A 25,726-nucleotide genomic window follows, 5' to 3' on the forward strand; every position below is an offset into this window, starting at 1 on the left:
CAGAGGAGGAAAGGAAGGGAATGAGATGGAGGAAGCAGAGAGGGAAAAGCTCCACTAGCCAGACTGGGCAGAGTGTGGGGGTCAACCCAGAAACCAATCTCCACCCCCCTCACTCAACCCAGAGAAGACCTGCTAGAGCCTGAGGCAGGCAGGAAAGAGACTGCTCCTCAATACCCCACCTTTCTGACAGTGTTCCCACCTCTAGCATATATGTTCCCACAGAGCTCCCACCAGAGGCATAAAATCTCTAGATCCCCAAGGTGAATATCTTGCCATGATCACCATCATCTCCGGAAATAAGAACCATTTAAGTGGGTGTGAGAATAACAGGGGGCTTGGTACCAAGTTCCATTCATACCAAATAGCTTTTAAAAAGTCAAGAGGACATAGTGTAATTGAATTTCTGAATTATTTATGAATAAGCCTGCAATCATGTCAGAGTAAGTAATTACCTCACTTGGTAATAAACTATTTCACTCTTCTCTGTAAATAGAAAGTGAGTTTGGCTCAATGTTTATTTACTGATATGACAGATGAAGCACTGAGCTAAACATAGATGCAAATACAAATATGAGTAAAACATGAGACCCCCACCTAAAATTGACTATGTTGTTGGATGGAAAAGAAATAGACATTTTGAGATAAATCAGAGGGAACCAAGAAAGGATTAAATTGCAAGCTTCCTTGAATGTTATCTCTAATTTCCCTTAAATTTTCATTTATTATTTTCTAGTATATTATGCCTGTATTATATGAATTCTCCCATTTAGTCAATTATGTTAGAATCAAAGAATCGTTGAGCTAGAAATATTCTGCAGATTTTGTCCCCACTCTGTCCAGTCTTTGAGTTTTATTTATTTTTCCGATTAAATTTGAGAATTTTTCAAAGGATGTGATTAGTGAGTAAGGATAAAAAGGATAAGTGGTCTTTTACTCCTGGTATCATTGCACTCCCAGGATGGTCATCAATCAATGCAGTGCTATGTCAGAAAAAGTAAATGATCTTTGCTGTAGCCTACAAAAAAACGCGACACTGCAAATCAGTTATACATCAACCGTAACAAATGTGGAATTATCCAAATGGACTCTACTTCCCAGGGCAGAGGTCTACTTGGCCTACTTCATTTCCAATCCCAGCTCCTTGCTCAAATAGTTTTTCAGCATATTCATCAGCTGGTCCTCCAGGATTATATTGTTCATGACCTGCATGGTCAGCTGCTCGATAGTCATATAGGACAGGTGCCTAATGATGGCAATGGTATTGTTATAGAGCCTCTCCTGTTTGTCAGCTGGTAGCTCCATTATGATCTGAGGAACTGACTTAAACTTTCCCCTCGTCATCCATGCACCTAACAGACCCCCGACGGCTCCCCCAACAGCTATTCCTTGTGGACCGCCCATCAAACCACCTGCAAGGGCCACAGTCCCCGTGACTACAGCGCCCAACCAGGAGTACTTGAAGGCAGCCTTCATCTTTCTCTTCTCAGAGACGGAGCACAGCAGCTTCATGATGTCCTGCACTGCAACCTCAATGCTAGGCACATAGGCCCCTTTCTCTCGGGATCCTCTGGGGGTCTTCTGGGGTTTTGCGGTCTTCGAACTCCTCTGAAGGAGGAAACGGGAATCAAAACAGTGTTTCCATAGTTTGAAGTTTTGCCAGCCCTGCTGAGCACAAAGGCCACCGCCACTACATACCACATGCCCTACCGGTGGCCACGGCAAGGTCTCAATACCAGAGAACTCAGGAGCCCAACAATCAGGTCCTCTTCACAGAAACTTACTTCACATTGCGTACGTATCCATGCTTGTCTCCTCCACTTCCAGATGTCTTCTTGGCCACCCCATCTCCCCAGCACTGTCCCTCATGCACCCCTGAGAGCTCTGTCATGTCTCGGAGGTCCTCTCTCTTTCCCCTCCACAGTATCAGATCCAAACCTACACCAGGCTTGGCAGCCATCTCTGCGCTCAAGAGAGCAGAAACAGGAGAGAGAGCAGAGGAGCTGGCCTCCCGTTTATAGAAGCAGCTAAGCTGGAAATCCTCTGCCTGCCTGCTGTGTGTGTCAGGCTTTCCTGGACCCTTTGTTCTTGCAAGTGCTAGAGAATTTACTGTCACTTTCTCTACAGTAGATTCCGTAAGCAGAAATGTCATCTAATCAAGCATGTCTCTCTCAGCCAATCTATTGCCCTGCTTGTACCTAACGTGAGAGACTCTTCTGTGTTGGAAATGGTTGTGTGCTTAACCACATCCTTCACCACTCGCAATCCTGACTTCTGTGTGGGCCTGGACCCTCAGTGGCTTGATGACTTTGAACACTTGGTGGTCCTTTCCGGCTCTTTCCATCCTGGAGAACATGGTTTTACAGCAGTGTTCATGTAGTGAGAGGAATGGGAGCCGAGAACTCATTTTGATATTTTGAAAACCTTAATCAGATGTCATGTTCTCCTCTTTGAAACTCTCACTAGAGAGTGAATCATGTTGGAAAACCCAATACTTACTTGAGTGTATTTTGTGGGGAGAGACATACATTCTGAAACACACAGAATGAGTGTGAAGGGGGAAGAATGCCTGATGGAATTGAATGGAAACCTTGGCTTGCCTTTTCTCTCGTCAGATAGCTCTCCAGGATCTTACTCTCCCTGTGTTTAGAAAACACGACTGTGAGCTTGGACTGAGGCACAGTAGTAAAGGGCTATCCCAAGTCCACTGTCCAGTACGATCCTGGGATTCTGAAACCTCACCAGTGGGCAGGCAGAAAAGCTCAGATTAGGTTGAGGGTGATCTGGAATGAGAAAGTCCTGTGGCAGGACAGGGATGGGGTGAGGGGCCTGGAATGAGTAAGGAAGCCTGAGCAAGGCAGCCTATTTTCCAACTTTACTTGCACTCATTTGGTTCCTTAAATCTGCACGCCACTTCTGGAAAGAGAAGAGGAAGTGTGGACGCTTAAAACTGCTCAAAATTAAATCATGTCTTCTCTGAGGCTTTCTGTCTTGCCCTTCTGGCTCCAGGGGCCTATGCCATGTTGGTGCCTATGTCTGCATTCTCAGGGGCAGCAGGGAACCTTGGTCAGAGTCTCCAGGATGCTGAGCCCAGAAATGTCATTTACCAGGAATGATATCTGTGTGCCAATACCCCTGAGATCTCTCCCCACAGCCAGCCCCCTGAGCTGCAGATCTGTGGATCTAGCTGCTTCCATGCATGGTTCTGTGGACTTCCCTGTTTGTCCTTGAACTTGCCTGGCTCTCTGCCACCTGGGCACTGAGCACCCCTTTCCCTCTGACTCTACCCTCAACACAAACGATTTATTAGAATATGCAATGTAAGCAGCATCTCCTCCAGGAAGTCCTCCCTGACTCTCTCCCACCCTCTTCCGGGTTATATGCTCCTCTCCTGTCCTTTTCCAGACCTTCTGCAAGCCTTCCAGAGCATGTTCTCCAGCGATAGGGTCATCTGCTTACTTGTCCTTTACCCTTAGTCAACAGTGGAAATCTTGAGGGTCATGATTGTGTCTGAATTATCCTATACGTTCAGCACTTCCCAGGCATGTTGACGGACACAGGGTGTACTTACTAACTGGTTACAAAATGCATGAATGAGTTAATAGATGAATGAATAAGTGAGTCAAAAAGGAAGCATTTCTTGAGTACTTATACCTCAAACTATAGATGCGGCTCTACTGTTGATAGTAGTCTGGTACTTGGGTAAAAACAGACATATAGACCAGTGGAACAGAAACGAGGGGCCAAATGTAAGCCCGTGCATATGTGGTCAATGCCTATTTCACCAGGGAGCCAAGAATGCTCAACGGGGAGAAGACAGACCTTTTAATAAATAGTGTTGGGAAAATGGGATGTCTGCATGATGAAAAACTGAAAGGGATCTCAGTCCCACTCCCTTTCGCAATGTCAGATGGAGTAAAGATTCAAGTGTAAGACGTTTAAGCATAGAGCTCTTAGAATGAAATACAGAGGAAAAGGCCCTTGACATTGCTAGGGGCTGAGGGTTTCAGAAAATGGGGAGGTGGATGTTCAGAAGGTGCCAACTCTCAGTTATGAAATGATAAGTTCTGCGAATCTAATGTTCAGCCTGTAGACCAGTGGTCCCCAAGCCCGGGCAATGAACAGGAACCAAACCGTGGCCTGTTAGGAGACGGGTTGCCCAGAGAAAGTGCACGGCAGGAGAAAGGAAAACCATCCCCACCTTTCCCAAGTCCCTGGCCGAGGTCCCTGGAAAAATTCTCTTCCACGAAACTAGTCCCTGGGGTCATAAAGGTTGGGGAGTGCTGGTGTTGACCATAGTTAATATTATTGCATTGGATACTTAAAAGTTGCAATGAGAGTAGAATGTTAATGTTCTCACCACCATCACAATACAAAATGATGATTATGAGATGAAGAATGTGCTAACCTTTTTGTGGCAAACACTTTGCCATATATAGGTTTATAAGGCATAATATTATATGCTTTACATTTACAAGATGTTAAATGAAAACCACTTCTCAATAAAGCTGCAAAAATACAAAAATGAAGGTAGTGGTCATGAATGCTATGTGAAATTTCTGAACACAACTATGGCCTTTTCTTCATCTACAATCAACTGAACAGATGCAGGGAAAGGCTAGGATTTTAGCCGGATTTCAACACAAACCTTGATAGTATGTGTGAAAAAAAATAGTAATTATAATGACTGACTAGGGAATCTAAACTGGAGAGAGAGATGTAAAGATAAGAGGGAGATGAAGGACAGTGATAAATGTCTAGGTACGTACTGAGGAAGAAACTGAAAGGAGATGGTATAGAAGTATAGTCTCTGTTGATACTGAATTCTCAGGAATCATGCACGTAGCTTTGGAGAGAGTGAGAGTGAGTCAGGACAAGCCCGTCAAGGAATAAAAGGGAGCCAAGGCGGTTTGGTGGGGATGACAGCAGCTAGGAGGGTTAGGGGGCAAAGCTGCAGTCAAAACTGAGGATGATGTCATTTAATCTGCAACATCTCCCACAGGGAAGGTATTCTTTTTTTTTAAGATTTATTAAATTTTGGTTGCCCCGGGTCTACGTTGCTGTGCACAGGCTTTCCCTTGTTGTGGGACACAGTTTTCTCATTGCTGAGGCTTCTCTGGTTGCTGCGCACGGCTTCTAGAGCACAGGCCAGGAGCTGTGGGCACCGGCTTTGTTGCTCAGGGGGAATGTGCCAGCTTTCCAGATCAGGGATGGTACCTGTGTCCCCTGCATTGGCTGGTGGACTCTTAGCCACCAGACCAACTAAAATCCCCCACAGATGAGGACTGCAACACATGCCTTATAGATGACGACACCAAGCGGCATGAGGTTAAATAGCTGGCTAAGGTCTCTCAGCAGAGCCTGAAATCTTAAGTCAGTTAAAAATTAAGAGTAAAAAGCAAAAAAATTCAGAGTAGCAATGATGTGAGAAGGAATTGTGCTGCCTCTGGCTTCCACACACTGCCAGGGACAGTCTACCCAAGAGGGCCTCTCCCTCCAAAGTTTTCCCTTCGCTACACTGGGGGAGCTCACTCTGAATGTCCCATACAAAGGACTAAATAAGGGCCAGGGTCGTAGAGTCTCCAGAGCTTCATCTTCTCTCCTAAACACCAGGAATAGTTGATTCCCTGGTTTCCTCTCCAGTAAGAGGGTCATCAACACCCTTTCTCATTCTCTACAGCTGCTCTGCCCTTTACAACCAGGAAGGACAATTTTGCTGCCACCACCAGCTAATCCTGATTTGCCATCGCCACAAGGGTCAGGCAATTCTTCTCGTCTAAGGTAACTGCTCTGATCGCAAGCATCCATTTCAGAAATCAACAGTTGTGTCACCTGGCCTTTCTTCCATCCTTGCCCTGGCCACTTCAAACCCGGAGAATCCAGAGCAGGAGCAAGAGACCAAGAGACCAACTTCTCACCTGGAAACTGAAGTTGGTGATGGACCCTGAGGCCTGGCGTGCTGTGATTCATGGGGCTGCAAAGAGTCGGACATGACTGAGTGACTGAACTGAACTGAACTGAGCTGAAATATACTTGCCACAGAATAAGACACAAAGGCGGGCATATTATACACCACACTTCAAAAAATGGTCCTACAGATGAGGGGCACATTCTAGAGTACAAAATGATGTGTGGGGACACATTATAGATTATTATTTCAGACGGAGTTGTGTTCTGGATCTTGAGAGTAGTTTTGGGGTTTGTCTTTGTATATGTGTCCAAATATGTCTGAGCTATGTGTTTGGAAATGCATGTGTACCTGCAGTGAAGATGTCTGTGCAGTTTGATCCTTCTGTGCCTGTTTGCAGAGTTTGGCATCTTTGACTTGCCTGTCTGAACTAGTGTGTGTCTATGAAATCACAGAATTTGATGAGTTGACTTTGTATAACTCTAGGTCTCTGGAACCAGTGGTCTACCAACCTGAATGTTATCTCATGCATTTATTTATCTTTAGTATGACTATAAAATTATCTAGACATAAAGGTCAGTCTTTGCTTGCATGTACTTTTTTTTTTAATATTATTTTATTAGTCACTATCCCTAGCTTATCAGAGCCTGGTTCCTGAAAAGATGAAGGATCTTTCAATTACTCAGATTTGTGTTGAAATCCTGATTAGCATTTAGAAACCATGTGACCCTGGGCCTATTATTTAATCTCAATTACCTTCTTTTGTTACTGTATAAAATAGAAATAGTAACCAATTTTCAGATGACTGAGATTAGAATTAATATATGATAAGTGATATAAATTTTTACCCCAGTCTGTCTTTACCTTGTGTAGAACCCTCAAAAAATCTGTGTTCTGATGTGAAATAAGGATAGTAGTTACCATGTATTAAAAGCCTATTATATTGTCAGGCTGCAATGCCGGAGACCCTGGGTTCAATCCTTGGGTCAGGAAGATCACCTGGAGAAGGGAATGGCTACCCTGTCCAGTATTCTCACCTGGCTTGGTGGATTCCAAGGGAAGCTTAGTGAGTCATACGAGGTTTTGGTGTTAGTGTGAGTCATGTCCTCTTTATATTCTATACTGGTTGGAGAATCACCCTACAATGGGTAGATATAAAAACATAAGAAATACTTACAGCCAAGTGATATTGAAAATAGGGTCACTATAATAAATGAATTCATATTATAAAATAAAAGTAAAAACAGTACAGAGAAGATGTTTTCTAAACAGGGTTTCCTGCTCATTCCATCTCCCAATTGGTCAGTGAAGGTCTCTGTAATGGGTAGATACCCATTACACAATGAGTAGGTAGTAAAACATAGGAAATCCATATGGCCAAGTGATATTGAAAGTAGGGTCACTATAATAAATGAATTATTAATATAAAAAATGTACAAACAGTACAGAGAAGATGTTTCCTAAACAGGGTTTTCATCTAAAATAGTCATAGTCATGGAGGAAGCCCTCGGAATCTCCCATTAGACTGTCAAGTCTTGGAAGGTCTCTGTACTCCATTGGTTAGTATAATCAGTCACCTGGACGAAAAAGGCCAAGGACAGTTGCCTAGACTGCCTGCTCCCTTCTACACCATTGTGACCCCTCCTTCATTGCCCCCACCCCTCTCTGCCTGACCGGTCCTCCAACAAGCTATATCCCTTCCTTGTTTGAGACTTATCTTTTGAAACTTTCAGGCCATAATGTAAGAAAACCAGTCTTATTCTTTGGTAACCATACCTCTTAGCCATCCCCAAAATGTTATCTATAATTTCCCACCTTATTTACCTTTCTCCTATCCAGATAAAGTTTGTCATATGTCAAAACCCAAGCATCTAACAATGTACATCAGAGTTTATAAACACCTCTCAAAGAGAATTTCCAAGATTTGACAGTCTAATGGAAGATTCCTAGGGCTTTCTCCATGACTATGACTATTTTAGATAAAAACCCTGTTCAGGAAACATCTCTGTACTGTTTGTACTTTTTTTTAAAAAAAATAATGGTAATTTGTTTATTACAGTGTCCCTATTATTAGTATCACTTGGCCATATGTATTTCCTATGCTTTTATATCTACCCATTATAGAATATGATCTCCTCCTTTAACCAAATCAGGGCCCCACTCACAGAAAGTAGGGACTACATCTGAGTCTTACTTTAACAATCTGAACACAGAGCATCTCACTCCTGTGCTCTCACTAGAAAGCCTCAGAGGACTTCTTTCAGGCTCCATTCAAAAATATCTCCCCAGTCCAGGTGCCACAGACATTTCTTCACTGAACTCTTACTCTTCTGTGCTAAGCTCTGCCCTCATTGCAAGTACTCTTTGTCGAGAGTATAGTCTTACAGAAGGCAATGATTCAGGGCATTAACAACTTAGGATAAATGAATTCTGTGAACTTCACTTTTGGGAAAATAAGAAATCTTAGGTTTAAGAACCCTGGAAGCCTGAAAAGAATAAGAGAGAAAGGGATCAAGACAGTATTTCCATAGCTTTAAGTCTTGCCATGGTGCTGAGCACAAAAACCACTCCCGCCTCCTACCAAATACCCTTATCAGTGACCAGTATAAGCTCTTGATGCAAGAGAACTCAGGAGGCAAACGACCTGGTTCTCTTCATGGAAATTTTCTTCACATTGAGTAGGTATCAATACCCATCTCCTCCCCTTCCAGATGCATTTCCAGCATGCCTCCTTCAACTCCCAGCACTGTCCTTCATGCATTCCCGAGACCCTCTCATGTCTCAGAGGCCCTCTCAATTCCCCCAACCCGGGTATCAAATCCCAACTCACACAGGTAGTGTAGGTGTCCATATCTGCAATCAGAGGAGCAGAATCAAGAGACAGAGCAAAAGACTTGTCGGCCAGTTTAAATAAGCTGCTTAGTAGGAAATGACCCGCCCACCTGCTGTGTTTATCAAGCTTCCTTGTACCCTTTGTTCTCTTGCAAGTTCTCCTGAATTTACTCTCACTTTCGCTATTGGAGAGTCAATAAAAATACCTCCTCACCAAGCACATCTTAGGTCAGCCAATCCATTTGCCCTCCTTTTTCGAAACATGGGATGGTATTTTTCTGTTGAGAATTTTTCTCTGATGAACAACTGAGAAAACGGTTAGCCTGCAGCCCTGGAGCCTTACTGGCCTGAAGACCCTTAACACTTGTGGTCGTTTCCTGCTGCTCTTAAGTGACCCACCCACATTAGTTGGGAGCCTTCGTGAGAGCAAGGGTACCCAGGAAAAGACAGTGAGACTCGCTGTGTGTGATGTGACCAGGAGCAGCCTGTTCACACTAGCCTGCAGGGTATGTGAAGCACACCTAGAGAAAACACAGGATAGATAGCCCTGGACTGAGAAGAGCCATGAGTTCCAGTCCCAGGGCTGACTCAATTAACCTGGGCAAGTCTGCTCCCCTCCCTGGATGCTGGTTTCTGGTCTATAAAATGATATGGTTGGAGAGAATTCCTAAGTGTCTTCCAGGCTCTGAAATCTTTGTTCATAAATGCCCTTTACAAAGAACTTTAGATTCCTGGATCTTGAGCTTTCTATCACTTCCCGTGCTGTCTGTGAACCTGCAAATCAAACCCACTACTTGAGAACAACCCCAAACCAGCAATCAAAGGCTGACTCCTACCTTCCACAGGGAAAGCAATCACACATCCCTGTCACACCACAGTGCCTCCACTTCCTCGCCTTTACTCCTGGACACTCACTAGGAGCTATTTACTCCCTGGCTCTTCAGATATGGATTAGGGCAAAAAGAGAGTACATAAACTGTGGGTGCTCAGGGAATTTTCCTGATCACTCTGACCTCCTGACATTCCAAATGAATTCCTGTGCTTTCCCAAAGTCTCAGGACATTGCCAGAGAGCCAGTTCAAGAAAAACTTTTATTGAAAGTGCTTCAAACGTTTTCAAAGTGAAAGGTCTGTGAAAATGCAGGTTGTCATCTTTGTTTGCTGTGTTTTCAGTGGTCATCTACTGTATCTTCACTCACTGATAAATATCAGACGATCCCATTTATTCTAGGTGTTTCCATCCTGGAGAACTTGGGTTACAAAAGTGGCTACACAGAGTTATGGGATTCAAGAGCTCATTCCAGTATTTTAACAAACTTAACATAAATCACATATTTGAAACTCTTATTAGATAGCTAATTAAACTGAAAAAACTGATTGTTATTTCAATTATTTTGTGGTTTAGACATACTTTTTTAAACACAGGATAAGTATGAAGGGAAAAGAATGCTTGATATAAAGACTGGAAATCTTGGCCTACTACTCTCCCTTCAGATGTTTCTCCAGGTTTTCTGTTTAGAATACGAGTTTGTGATATCTGGTTGCTGCAGAGTAGAAAATGTTGACCCGTGCTGTTCCTGCATCCACTGTTCAATAGGATTTGGGAACTCTGAAACGTCATCAGTGGCCAGGCAGAAAATGTCAGATGAGGTTGAGGGCAATAGGAGAAGTGAAACCCCTGCAGCAGGATAAGGATGAGGGCACAGGTCTGGAGCAAGAAAGGAGAGCAGTACAAAGCAGAGTTGAATAAACACCATCTCCTTCAAAATTTTATTTGTATCTAATACTTTCTTAGGTCTTAATGTTATTTCTGAAAAAAGAGAAGAGGGACAGTAGATGGTTAAAGCTTCTTATAATTAAATCTCTCTCTTACAGGCTTTCTCTCACCCTCAGGCATGCAGGATCTTAGTTCCTGGAACTAGGGATTGAACCCTTGCCCCTGAAGTGGGAGCAGGAGTCTACTGCTGGGAAAGTCTATCCTACAAGCACCATCCTGGTGACAATATCTGCATTCTCTGGGGAAGCAGGGAACCTTCACCAGAGTCTCCTGGAGGGAGAGCCCAGGAATGACATTTCCCAGGGATGACATTTGTCTGTTGATACCCCTCAGATCTGTACCCACAGCCAGCCCTGAGCTGCAGATCTGTAGGTCTAGCTGCTTCCACGCATGGTTCCCTGGATTCCCTGGGTGTCCTTGAACATGCCAAGCTCTCTCTGTCACCGAGTCACTGAGCACACTGTTCTGTCCCACTGTATCCCCAACACTGTGGATGTACAAGAATATGCAACGGAAGCAGCATCTTCTCTAGGAAGGCCTCCTGACTCTCTTGCATCCTATGTCATATTATTCAGGGTTACATGTCCTTCTTCTGTCCTTTCATACTTCCTCTACAAAGCTGTCAGAGGCCATTTCTCCAGTCATAAGTTCATCAGTTTACTTGCCCTTCACCCTCAGTCAGCAGTACGAATCTTAAATATCATAATTGTGTCTCTCTTTTTGCTTCTGGCTGCACCTCGCAGCATATGGGATCACAGTTCCCTGATCAAGGATCGAACCTGGGGCCCCTGTATTGGATGCAAGGCATTTTAACGTCTGGACCACCAGGGAAGTCTTTCATAATTGTGTCTTAATTTTCCTGAATTTTTAGCACTCCTCAGGCATGCTGTCTGGCACACTAAATAAACAAATATTTAGTACATGCATGAATGAATTATTAAATGCATAAATAAGGAAGTGAATAAAAAGTGAGAAATAACATTTACCTAGTCCTTACTATATTTCAGAAGTAGCACAAGATATTATTAAATAGTACCTCATTAAAATTTTAACATTCTGATGAGGTAAGTATTAGTATTTTTGTTGATAAGCAAAAGTCCTATCAGTAGTAGCTGGTAAGCAAGTGTTCAGATGTGAAGCTCTATTTCTGCATTCCTTGTCTTCTCCTGTTGTGCCTCAGTGGAAAGAAAAGTGAGGCGTGTGTACACACGCAATCTTTTTGATTATAGCATAGGTACAAGTTGAAGGAAGGAAGAGAGAGAAAGGAATGTGGAGGGTGCACGGAGCCTTAGGATGAATGAAAGCAAGAGGCATTTGGGAGGTCTCTGTGTAGGCAGGAGCATCCGTGGGTGGTGGGCCCTGCCTGGAACAATCTATGGCTCCATTGTGTGGTAGGGAACAAAGAGTCCGTGAGTGCAGGACTCAGATCCTGGAGGAAGATCGCACCATGGTGCAAAGGTAGAGAAGAACTGCTCTCCCAGAACTGTGAGTGACAAAAGATGACACTGTAAGGCAATTCCACAGCGCAGTAGAGAAACTGCCTGCTGGAGCTGGGGATTTCCAGCTTATACAGGATCTGGATTCCGAGAAATGGTGTCTCTTCAAGGAAGGAGAATAACAGATCTGGACTTTGATCTCTCTTTTCCCTCCTCCCTTCCTTTTTGGAGAAATTCAAAAAGAACTTACGGAGTTCTCCCAAGTCCAGGAGAAGCGGAGTTCTAAATGCCCCAATATCCCTTGCTGACCACAGGTTCTTCCTGGGATCTGACTCTTCTTTGCTTTTTACCACAGCATCCATCTGACATTTTTCCATCAAAGTAACAAACTTTTTCAGAGGCAAAGAGATCTCTTTTCCTTTGCCCCTCTAACAAATTCAGAAGATCAGCCAAGGTCGAAGATCATGCTGTGTAGATTTTGGCAGGTTTTAAAGCAAATGTCTCAGATATCAACAGCCCCTCAGCTTGGCCCTAGCTGACGGGATGGTCTAGGGCTCATCACTGTTCCCTCTGGGACTCCCAGGAGCAGACGCCTCTTTCCCATCTCTTTCATAAATGCCCATGAAAGAGGTTATAAAACTGCTTTGGGATCAGGAATATTGCTTCAGAATAGCCAGGCAAACTCAATCCAAATACACCTGGGCATTCTTATAGAATGATGGTTAGGGGAAAAGTTTCTGCTGCACTGTCCCTCATGCACCCCTGGGCTCCGTCATGACTCGGAGGTCCTCTCTCTTTCCCCTCCACAGTATCAAATCCCAACTTACACCAGGGGCGGCAGCGATCTCTGTGCTCAAGAAAGTAGAAACGGGAGAGTGAGCAAAGGATCTGGCCTCCCGTTTATAGAAGCAGCTAAGTTGGAAATCCTCTGCCTGCCTGCTGTGTGTGTCAGGTTTTCCTGGACCCTTTGTTCTTGCAAGTGCTAGAGAATTTACTGTCACTTTCTCTACAGTGGATTCTGTAAACAGAAATGTCATCCAATCAAGCATGTCTCTCTTGGCCAATCCATTGCCCTGCTTGTTCCTAACGTGAGATGACCCTGTTGTGTTGGAAATTGTTCTGTGCTCAACCGCCCACTACTCCCAATCCTGACTTCTATGTAGGCCTGGACCCTCAGTGGCTTGAAGATTTTGAACCCTTGGTGGTCCTTTCCAGCTGTTTTCATCCTGGAGAACACAGTTTTACCGAAGTGTCTGTGTAATGAAAGGAATGGGAGCCGAGAACTCATTTCAATATTTTTAAAACCTTAATCGAATGTCATGTTCTCCTCTTTGAAACTCTCATTAGAGAGTGAATCATGTTGGAGAAGCTAATACTTACTTGAGTGTATTTTGTTGGGGGAAGACATACATTCTGAAACATATGAGTGTGACGGGAGAAGAATGCCTAATGAAATTGAGTGGAAACCTTGACTTGCCTTTTCTCCCTTCAGACAACTCTCCAGGGTCTTACTGTCCTTGTGTTTAGAAAACACAATTGTGAGCTTGGACTGAGGCACAGCAGTAAAGGGCTATCCCAAGTCCACTGTCTAGTAGGATCCGGGGATTCTGAAACTTCACCAGTGGCCAGGCAGAAAAGCTCAGATCAGTTGAGGGTGATCTGAAAAGAGAAAGTCCTGCAGCAGGACAGGGATGGGTCTGGAAAGAGTAAGGAAGAGTTGGACAAGGCAGACGTGAGTAAAATCTTTTCGGTTTTCAAATTTTTCTTGCATCCTTTTAATTTCTTAACTCTTCATGCCACTTTTGGAAAGAGAACAGGAAGTGTGGATAGTTAAATCTGCTTAAAATTAAGTCACATCTTCTCAGAGGCTTTCTGTCTTGCCCTTCTGGCTCCAGGAGCCTATGCCATGTTGGTGCCTATGTCTGCATTCTCAGAGGAAGCAGGGATCCTTGGTCAGAATCTCCAGGATGCTGAGCCCAGAAATGTCATTTACCAGGAATGATGTCTGTGTGCCAATACCCCTGAGATCTCTCCCCACAGCCAGCCCCCTGAGCTGCAGATCTGTGAATCTAGCTGCTTCCATGCATGGTTCTGTGGACTTCCCTGTTTGTCCTTGAACTTGCCTGGCTCTCTGCCACCTGGAAACTGAGCACACCTTTCCCACTCACTCTACCCTCAACACCTTGGATTTATTAGAATATGCAATGTAAGCAGCATCTCCTCCTGGAATCCTCCCTGACACTCCACACTGACACTCCATCCTCTCTTGGCTTATATCCTCATCTCCTGTCATTTTCTAACCCCTCTGCAATGCTCTCCAAGCCCATTCTCCAGCGATAGGATCATCTGCTTACTTGTCCTTTACCTTTAGTCAACAGTGGAAAACATGATGGTCATGGTTTTGACTGCATTACCCTATACCTTCAGCACTTTCTGGGTGTGTTGTCGGGCACAGGATGTATTTACTAACTAGAATAGTTACCAAATGCATGAATGAATTAATAAATGAATGAATAATTGAATAAAAGTTCAGTTCAGTTCAGTTCAGTTGCTCAGTCGTGTCCGACTCTTTGTGACCCCGTGAATTGCAGCATGCCAGGCCTCCCTGTCCATCACCAACTCCCGGAGTTGACTTAAACTTATGCCTATCGAGTTGGTGATGCCATCCAGCCATCTCATCCTCTGTTGTCCCCTCCTCCTCCTGCCCCAACCCCTCCCAGCATCAGGGTCTTTTCCAATGAGTCAACTCATCCCATGAGGTGGCCAGAGTACTGGAGTTTCAGCTTCAGCATCAGTCCTTCCAATGAACACCCAGGACTGATCTCCTTTAGGAAGGACTAGTTGGATCTCCTTGCAGTCCAAGGGACTCTCAAGAGTCTTCTCCAACACCACAGTTCAAAAGCATCAATTTTTTGGTGCTAAGCCTTCTTCACAGTCCAACTCTCACATCCATACATGACCATGGGAAAAACCATAGCCTTGACTAGATGGACCTTTGTTGGCAAAGTAATGTCTTTGCTTTTTAATATGCTGTCTAGGTTGGTCATAACTTTCCTTCCAAGGAGTAAGCGTCTTTTAATGTCATGGCTGCAATCACCATCTGCAGTTATTTTGGAGCCCCCCAAAAAATAAAGTCTGACACTGTGTCCACTGTCTCCCCATCTATTTCCCATGAGGTGATGGGACCAGATGCCATGATCTTAGTTTTCTGAATGTTGAGCTTTAAGCCAACTTTTTCACTCTCCTCTTTCACTTTCATCGAGAGGCTTTTTAGTTCGTCTTCACTCTCTGCCATAAGGGTGGTGTCATCTGCATATCTGAGGTTATTGATATTTCTCCCAGCAATCTTGATTCCAGCTTGTGCTTCTTCCAGCCCAGCGTTTCTCATGATGTACTCTGCATATAACTTAAATAAGCAGGGTGACAATATACAGCCTTGAGGTACTCCTTTTCCTATTGGGAACCAGTCTGGTGTTCCATGTCCAGTTCTAACTGTTGCTTCCTGACCTGCATACAGGTTTCTCAAGAGGCAGGTCAGGTGGTCTGGTATTCCTATCTCTTTCAGAATTTTCCACAGTTTATTGTGATCCACACAATCGAAGGCTTTGGCGTAGTCAAAAAAGCAGAAATGTTTTTCTGGAACTCCCTTGCTTTTTCGGTGATCCAGCGGATGTTGGCAATTTGATCTCTGGTTCCTCTGCCTTTTCTAAAACCAGTTTGAACATCTGGAAGTTCACGGTTCACGTATTGCTGAAGCCTGGCTTGGAAAATTTTGAGCATTACTTTACTAGTGTGAGAGATGAGTGCAATTGTGCGGTAGTTTGAGCATTCTTTGGCATTGCCTTTCCTAGGGATTGGAATGAAAATTGACATTTTCCAGTCCTGTGGCCACTGCTGAGTTCTCCAAATTTGCTGGCATATTGAGTGCAGCACTTTCACAGCATCATCTTTCAGGATTTGAAATAGCTCAACTGGTATTCCATCACCTCCACTAGCTTTGTTCGTAGTGATGCTTCCTAAGGCCCACTTGACTTCACATTCTAGGATGTCTGACTCTAGGTCAGTGATCACACCATTGTGATTATCTGGGTCATGAAGATCTTTTTTGTACAGTTCTTCTGTGTATTCTTGCCACCTCTTCTTAATATCTTCTGCTTCTGTTAGGTCCATACCATTTCTGTCCTTTATCGAACCCATCTTTGCCTGAAATTTTCTCTTGATATCTCTCATTTTCTTGAAGAGATCTCTAGTCTTTCCCATTGTTGTTTTCCTCTATTTCTTTGCATTGATCACTGAGGAAGGCTTTCTTATCCCTCCTGGCTGTTCTTTGGAACTCTGCATTCAAATGGGAATATCTTTCTTTTTCTCCTTTGCTTTTCGCTTCTCTTCTTCTCACAGCTATTTGTAAGGCTGCCTCAGACAGCCATTTTGCCTTTTTGCATTTCTTTTCCATGGGGATGGTCTTGATCCCTGTCTCCTGTACAATGTCACGAACCTCTGTCCACAGTTCATCAGGCTCTCTGTCTATCAGATCTAGTTCTTTAAATCTATTTCTCACTTCCACTGTATAATCATAAGGGATTTGATTTAGGCCATACCTGAATGGTCTAGTGGTTTTCCCTACTTTCTTCAGTTTAAGTCTGAATTTGGCAATAAGGTTTTCATGATCTGAGCCACAGTCAGCTCCCGGTCTTGTTTTTGCTGACTGTATAGAGCTTCTCCATCTTTGGCTGCAAAGAATATAACTGATTTTGGTGTTGACCATCTGGTGATGTCCATGTGTAGAGTCTTCTCTTGTGTTGTTGGAAGAGGGTGTTTGCTATGACCAGTGCATTCTCTTGGGAAAACTCTATTAGCCTTTGCCCTGCTTCATTCTGTCCTCCAAGGCCAAATTTGGCTGTTACTCCAGGTGTTTCTTGACTTCCTACTTTTGCATTCCAGTCCTCTATAATGAAAATGACATCTTTTTTGGGTGTTAGTTCTAAAAGGTCATATAGGTCTTCATAGAACCGGCTTGGATTACTGTGGTATTGAATGGTTTGCCTTGGAAACAAACAGAGATCATTCTGTTGTTTTTGAGATTGCATCCAAGTACTGCATTTCAGACTCGTTTGTTGACCATGATGGCTACTCCATTTCTTCTAAGGGATTCCTGCCCACAGTAGTAGATATAATGGTCATCTGAGTTAAATTCACCCATTCCAGTCCATTTTAGTTCGCTGATTCCTAGAATGTCGACATCCACTCTTGCCATCTCCTGTTTGACCACTTCCAATTTGCCTTGATTCATGGACCTAACATTCCAGGTTCCTATGCAATATTGCTCTTTACAGCATCAGACCTTGCTTCTATCACTAGTCACATCCATAACTGGGTGTTGTTTTTGCCTTGGCTTCATCCCTTCATTCTTTCTGGAGTTATTTCTCCACTGATCTCCAGTAGCATATTGGGCACTTACTGCCCTGGGGAGTTCCTCTTTCAGTATCCTATCATTTTGCCTTCTCATACTGTTCATGGGGTTCTCAAGGCAAGAATACTGAAGTGGTTTGCCATTCCCTTCTCCAGTGGAGCACATTCTCTCAGCCCTCTCCACCATGACCCAACCGTCTTGGGTGGCCCCCCATGGCATGGCTTAGTTTCATTGAGTTAGACAAGGCTGTGGTCCTGTGATCAGATTGGCTAGTTTTCTGTGATTATGGTTTTAGTGTGTCTGCCCTCTGATGCCCTCTGGCAACACCTACCATCCTACTTGGGTTTCTCTTACCTTGGACGTGGGATATCTCTTCATGGCTGCTCCAGCAAAGTGCAGCCACTGCTCCTTACCTTGGCGGAGGTGTATCTTCTCACAGCCACCCCTCCTGACCTTGAACGTGGAGTAGTTCCTCTCAGCCCTCCTGCACCCCCGCAGCCGCTCCTTGGAACTGGGGTTGCTCCTCTCGGCCACAGCCTTTCTTGAGTACTTAATATATATCAAACTATAAGACAAGGCTATCCTATTGAAAAAAGTTTGGTACTTGGATGAAAAACAGACATACAGGCCAGTGGACCAGAACTGAGGGGTCAGATTTAAGCCCATGCTGCTGCTAAGTCGCTTCATTCATGTCCGACTCTGTGCGACCCCATAGATGGCAGCCCACCAGGCTCCTCCACTTCTGGGATTCTCTAGGCAAGAACACTGGAGTTGGTTGCCATTTCCTTCTCCATAAGCCCATGCAAATGTAGTTAACTCATATTTCCCAAAGGAGCCAAGAATTCTCAATGGGGAAACCAAATTTTTATTAAATCTTGTTGGGAAAACTGGGAATCTGCATGCTGAAAAATGAAAAAGGATCTCTATCTCACTCCCATTCACAACAATTCATGTGGAATTGAGTAAAGGTTCTCCTATAATGCTTTATGCATAGAGCTCTTAGAATAAAACATGGGCAAAAAGTCCCTTGACATGTGTGCAGGCAAGAGTCTTCGTACTGTGCTTCAAGTTCAGTCAATAAAATCCATTTTCAACAAGCCACAGTTTCTTAGGGGTTACAGCTCTCCGAGTCTGAAACAACTGTCTCACCCGGGCCACTGAGAGGGCCCTTCGTACCTGGAGATTGTGCCTCTGCCCCTCATCACCAGGTTCCATCAGAACCAAGGGCAGCTCCTCATCACTGGGCTTCACCACCTTCAGGGTGAGGTGGATGGTTGTTTCCTTGTCAGTGCCATACGATGACAGAGTTCTCTGGGACTTTAGGGTCTTTGAGCTCAGCTGGAGGACCTGGTCCTTCTTGGGAACCTTGGGCTTAGACCGCACATTTTCAGTGATGTCGTTTGCTCTTTGTCTCAAGTTGACTTTGAAGGTCGTGCATCCCACTGGCTCACAAGGGACATTCACCTGGACAACAAAGGCCAGGAGACTGTTCCTTAGAATGCCTGCCCCCTTTTACATCCTTTGTGCCACTGCCTAATTAAAGCTCCCACCTTTCACTGCCAGTCTGTTTCTCCACTTTCTTTGCAACAATGTCTGTCCTTTCCATCTGTGGTGCTTCTTTCTCTGAATTTTCAAAGTTATAACGTCAGAAAAGCAGTGATATTCCTCTGTGACCATATCTCTTACCCATCTTAAAATGTTGTTAATGATTTCCTACCTTATTTACCTGTTTCCTGTTTAGATAAACTTTGTCAAGTGTCAAAAGTATATACAGCTACCAAGCATCCAAAGATGTACTTGACATTCCAAACAACTCCCAAAGAGAATTTCTAGCACTTGACAGCCTAGCGTAATACTGACAGGGTTGTCTTCCATGATTATGTGAGAAGGCGATCATGGTTAGGACACATATTCACTGTGCTGTTAATTTCCTTTTAATGTTCCAATGCTATACAGTAACAACCTACATATTCTGGTGGTGGTATGTTCAATATCTCTCGTTCACCTTTATTTCCTCTGTTTTTATATCACCTAGTATAGAATATAATCTCCTCCTTAATCAGATAAAGGTTCCACTCACAGAAAGTAGGGAGTATGTCTAAGTCTTAATTCAATATTCTGAACACGGGGATGCTCACTTCTGTGTTGCATGAATGTGGACAATTATATGCCAACAAATTTACAACTTAGTGGAAATGGATAAATTGCTAGCAATATAATATAACCTATTATGTCTGAAATCATGATGAGTTGAAAAATCTGAGCAGAGCAATAACAAGGAAGGCAATTGAATCAGTAACCAAAAGCCTCCCAATAAGGAAAAGCTCGGGACTACATTGTCTTGAAATGAATGCCACCAAAATTTTAAAGATGAATTAAAACCAATTCTTCTCAATACCTTCTTTCAAATAGAAGAGGGCAGAACACTGCTAAACCCTTTTGATGAGGCAGCAGTACCTTGATGGTGGGCCTTAGGAAACATCACTATGGACAAACCTAGTGGAGGTGATGGAATTCCAGTTGAGTTATTTCAAATCCTAAAAGATTATGCTGTTAAAGTGCTGCACTCAAAATGCCAGCAAATTTGGGGAACTCAGCAGTGGCCACAGGACTGGAAAAGGTCAGTTTTCATTCTAATCCCAAAGAAAGGCAATGCCAAAAATTGTTCAAACTATCGCACAATTGCACTCATCTCACATGCTAGCATAGTAATGTAAAATCCTCCAAGCCAGGCTTCAACAGTACATGAACTGTGAACTTCCAGATGTTCAAGCTGGATTTAGAAAAGGCAGAGGAACCAGAGATCAAATTGCCAACATCCACTGGGTCATCAAGAAAGCAAGAGAGTTTCAGGAAAACATCTACTTCTATTTATCGACTACCCCAAAGCCTTGACTGTGTGAATCACAACAAACTGTGGAAAATTCTTCAAGAGATGGGAATACCAGACCAACTGACCTGCCTCCTGAGAAATCTGTATGCAGATGAAAAAGCAACAGTCAGAACTGCACATGGAACAACAGGCTGGTTCCAAATTGGAAAAAGAGTCTATCAAGGCTGTATATTGTCACCCTGCTTATTTAACTTATATGCAGAGTACATTATGCAAAATGTCAGGGTGGATGAAGCGGCACAAGCTGGAATCAAGATTGCTGGGAAATATCAATAACCTCAGATATGCAGATGACACCACTCTTATGGAAGAAAGTGAAGAACTAAAGTGCCCCTTGATGAAAGTGAAAGAGGAGAGTGAACAAGTTGGCTTAAAACTCAAGATCATGGCATCTGGTCCCATCACTTCCTGGCAAATAAATGGGGAAACAGGGAGTTTGTTTTTTTGGGCTCCAAAATCACTGCAGATGGTGACTGCCACCATGAAATTTAAAGACACTTAGTCCTTGGAAGAAAAGCTATGACCAACCTACACAGCATATTCAAAAGCAGAGACATAACTTTGCCAACAAAGGTCCGTCTAGTCAAAGGTATGATTTTTCCAGTAGTCATGTATGGATGTGAGAGCTGGACTATAAGGAAAGTTGAGCACCAAAGAATTGATGCTTTTGAACTGTGGTGTTGGAGAAGACTCTTGAGAGTTCCTTGGACTGCGAGGAGATGCAACCAGTCCATCCTAAAGGAAATCAGCGCTGAATATTCATTGGAAGGACTGATGCTGAAGCTGAAACTCCAATACTTTGGCCACCTGATGCGAAGAACTGACTCACTGGAAAAGACCCTGATGGTGGGAAAGATTGAAGGCGGGAGGAGAAGGGGATGACAGAGGATGAGATGGTTGGATGGCATCACCGACTTGATGGACATGATTTGAGTAGGCTCCGAGAGTTGGTGATGGACAGGGAAGCCTGGCGTGCTGCAGTCCATGGGGCTGCATAAAGTTGGACATGACTGAGCGACTGAACTGAACTGAATACCTTGATACCAAAGCCAGATAATGGTAGTAGAAGAAAAATAAAATTGAGAAAGAGACTGGTCCATTTTCCTAATGAATAAAGTAATGAGTGAAAACATGATGTAAAAAATCCCAAGAAAAGTTGGGAACCAGATGGCTTCACAGGAGAATTCTAGCATGTATCTTTTTGAAACTATTCCAAAAAATTGAAGAGGAAAGAATACTCCCAAGATCCATTTATGAGGCCACCATCACCAAAACCAAAGATACCGCAAAAGAAGAAAATGACGGGCCAGTATCACTGATAAGCATAGATGCAAAAATCAATAAAATACTAGCAATTCTATCCAACATTACATTAAAAGGATCAAACACTGTGATCAAGCGGGTTTATCCCAGGGGTGCAAAGACTTTTCAATATCCACAAATCAATCAATGTGATACAGCATAAGAACAAAGCAAAGAACAAAAACCATCAGATCCTTTCAATGGATACAGAAAAATCTTTGGACAAAATTCAACACCAGTTTATAGAAAAAGTTCTCCTGAAAGCGGGAATGGAGGGACCACACCTGAACATAATAAAGCTCTGTATGACAAACCTATAGCCAACATTATACTGAATGGTGAAAACCTGAAAGCATTAAGTCTAAAATCAGGAATAAGACAAGGATGCCCACTCTCACCACTTTTATTCAACATGTTGATAGTTTTGGAAATCCTAGTCCTGGCAATCAAGGAAGAAAAAGAAGTAAGAGGAATCCAAATTGAAAAAGAAGAATTAAAATTGTCACTGTTTGCATATGACATGACACGATACATAGAAAATCCTAAAGCTGCTACCAGGATACTACTAGAGCTTCCCAATGAATCTGGTTAAGTTGCAGGATACAAAATTAACACAGAGATATCTATTGAATTCCTCTACACTAACAACGAATATCAGAAAGAGACATTAAAGAAACAACCCCATATTATTGCAGAATAAAGAATAAAATACCTGGGAATAAACCCACCTAAGGAGACAAGAGACTTGTACTCCCAAAACTATAAGATCCTGATGAAAGAAACTGAAGATGACACAAGAATATTGGAAAATATACCATGTTCTGGGTTGCAAGAATCAATATTGTCAAAATAACCACACTGTCCAAGACGATCTACAGATTAAGTGCGATCCCTATCAAATTACCAATGTCATTCTGAGTAAAACTAGAACAAAATATCTTAAAATTTGTATGGAGACATCAGAGATGTCTAATATCTAAAGCACCTAATACCTAATACCTAAAGCAATCTTTAGGTCTAAAGAATCTAGACCATTCAGGTATGACCTAAATCAAATCCCTTATGACTATACAGTGGAAGTGAGAAATAGATTTAAAGAACTAGATCTGATAGACAGAGTGTCTGATGAACTATGGATGGAGGTTCGTGACATTGTACAGGAGATAGGAATCAAGACCATCCCCAAGAAAAAGAAATGCAAAAAAGCAAAATGGCTGTCTGAGGAGGCCTTACAAATAGCTGTGAAAAGAAGGGAAGCAACAGCAAAGGAGAAAAGGAAAGATATTCCCATTTCAATGCAAAGTTCCAAAGAATAGCAAGGAGAGATAAGAAAGCCTTCCTCAGCGATCAATGCAAAGAAATAGAGGAAAACAACAGAATGGGAAAGACTAGAGATCTCTTCAAGAAAATGAAAGATACCAAGGGAACATTTCATGCAAAGATGGGCTCAATAAAGGACAGAAATGGTAGGGACCTAACAGAAGCAGGAGATATTAAGAAGAGGTGGCAAGAATACACACAAGAGCTGTACAAAAAAGATCTTCATGACCCAGATAATCACGATGGTGTGATCACTGACCTAGAGTCAGACATCCTAGAATGTGAAGTCAAGTGGGCCTTAGGAAGCATCACTACGAACAAAGCTAGTGGAGGTGATGGAATACCAGTTGAGCTATTTCAAATCCTGAAAGATGATGCTGTGAAAGTGCTGCACTCAATATGCCAGCAAATTTGGAGAACTCAGCAGTGGCCACAGGACTGGAAAATGTCAATTTTCATTCCAATCCCTAGGAAAGGCAATGCCAAAGAATGCTCAAACTACCGCACAATTACACTCATCTCACATGCTGGTAAAATAATCCTTAAAATTCTCCAAGCCAGGCTTTAGCAATACGTGAACCATGAGATTCCAGATGTTCAAGCTGATTTTAGAAAAGGCAGAGGAACCAGAGATCAAATTGCTAACATCCGCTGGATCACCGAAAAAGCAAGGGAGTTCCAGAAAAACATCTACTTCTGCTTTATTGAGTATGCCAAAACCTTTGACTGTGTGGATCACAATAAACTGTGGAAAATTCTGAAAGAGATGGGGATTCCAGACCACCTGACCTGCCTCTTGAGAAACCTGTATGCAGGTCAGGAAGCAACAGTTAGAACTGGACATGGAACACCAGACTGGTTCCAAATAGGAAAAGGAGTATGTCAAGGCTGTATATTGTCACCCTGCTTATTTAACTTATATGCAGAGTACATCATGAGAAATGCTGGGCTGGAAGAAGCACAAGCTGGAATCAAGATTGCTGGGAGAAATATCAATAACCTCAGATATGCAGATGACACCTCCCTTATGGCAGAGAGTGAAGAGGAACTAAAAAGCCTCTTGATGAAAGTGAAAGAGGAGAGTAAAAAGTTGGCTTAAAGCTCAACATTCAGAAAACTAAGACCATGGCATCTGGTCCCATCACTTCATGGCAAATAGATGGGGAAACAGTGGAAACAGCGGCTGACTTTATATTTCTGGGCTCCAAAATCACTGCAGATGGTGGTTGCAGCCATGAAATTAAGACGCTTACTCCTTGGAAGGAAAGTTATGACCAACCTAGACAGCATATTAAAAAGCACGGACGTTACTTTGCCAACAAAGGTCTGTCTAGTCAAGGCTATGGTTTTTCCAGTGGTCATGTATGGATGTGAGAGTTGGACTATAAAGAAAGCTGAGCACCGAAGAATTGATTCTTTTGAACTGTGGTGTTGGAGAAGACTCTTGAGAGTCCCTTGGACTGCAAGGAGTTGCCTCCAGTCCATCCCAAAGGAGATCAGCCCTGAATATTCATTGGAAGGACTGATGCTGAAGCTGAAACTCCAGTACTTTGGCCACCTGATGCAAAGAACTGACTCACTGGAAAAGACCCTGATAGTGGGAAAGATTGAAGGCGGCAGGAGAAGGGGACGGCAGAGGATGAGATGGCTGGATGGCATCATCAACTTGATGGTCATGGGTTTGGGTGCACTCTGGGAGTTGGTGATGGACAGGGAGGCCTGGCATGCTGCAGTTCATGGGGTCGCGGAGAGTTGGACACGACTGAGCAACTAAACTGAACTGAACTGTGCTCGTTAAGTTCAGAAACACTTCTGCAGGAAGTGATTCTTGAGACAGTTATAAAGAAGGGAAGAGACTAGTGTGGGAGAGGGTGGACATATTTCAGGCTGAGAGAGAAGCATAATGTGATCAGGAGGGAAACATGAGATTGTGACATGGAGGAGGAACGGAAGGGAAGGAGATGGAGGAGGCCGAGAGAAAAACGCTCCACTAGTCAGACTGTGGGCAGAGTGTTGGGGTCAAATCAGAAACCAATCCCCACCCCCTCAACTCAACCCAGAGAAGACCTGCTAGAGCCTAAGTCAGGCAGAACAGAGACTGTTCCCCAACACCCCACCTTCTGAAAGTGCTCCCACCTAGAGCACATCTATTCCCAAAAAGCCCCCATGAGAAGCACAAAATCTCGAGATCCCTAAGGTGACTGTCTTGCCATGACCACCATCATCCCCAGATATAGGAACCATTTAAGTGGGTGTGAGAATAACCGGGGCCTTGGTACCAAACTTCATTCACCAGTTCAGTTCAGTTCAGTTGGTCAGTTGTGTCTGACTTTTTCAACCCCAGGGACTGCAGTACACCAGGCCTCCCTGTCCATTGCCAACTCCCGAAGTTACTCAAACTCATGTCCATTGAGTCAGTGATGCCATCCAACCAGCTCATCCTCTGTCGTCCCCTTCTCCTCATTCATACCAAATAGCTTTAAAAAGGTTGAGGGGATGTAGTGCAATTGCATTTCTAAATTATTTATGAATAAGCCTGCAATCATGTCAGAGTAAGTAACAACTCACTATGTAATAAACTATTTCACTCTTCTCTGTAAGTAGAAGTGAGTTTGGCTCAATGACTATTTACTGATATGTTAGATGAAGTACTGGGCTAAACATAGATGCAGATATAGATACATGTAAAACATGAGACCCCATCTAAAATTTGCCGTATTTTGGATGGAAAAGAAATAGACATTTTGAGATAAATTCGAGGGAACCAAGAAAGGATTAAATTTCAAACTTACTTGAATGTGATCTCTAATTTGCCTTAAATTTTCATTTATTATAGTATCTTATACCTATAT

General features: G+C 43.3%; 1 protein-coding gene across 1 annotated transcript; it reads right to left on the bottom strand.

The window, feature by feature from the left end:
* Window positions 1–545: 545 nt before the first annotated feature.
* On the bottom strand, window positions 546–8,802 carry LOC136151690 (protein C19orf12 homolog). The gene is made up of 3 exons (XM_065913020.1): window positions 8,736–8,802; window positions 6,943–7,044; window positions 546–1,605 (listed from the first exon to the last, which is right to left on the bottom strand). The coding sequence occupies exons 1-3, from the start codon at window positions 8,754–8,756 to the stop codon at window positions 1,117–1,119; spliced, it is 612 nt and encodes a 203-aa protein (XP_065769092.1). The 5' UTR covers window positions 8,757–8,802; the 3' UTR covers window positions 546–1,116.
* Between the last annotated feature and the right edge of the window lie 16,924 nt (window positions 8,803–25,726).

Source organism: Muntiacus reevesi, chromosome 20 (genome assembly GCF_963930625.1).
Source record: "Muntiacus reevesi chromosome 20, mMunRee1.1, whole genome shotgun sequence".
In the NCBI taxonomy this organism is placed as follows: Eukaryota; Metazoa; Chordata; class Mammalia; order Artiodactyla; family Cervidae; genus Muntiacus; species Muntiacus reevesi.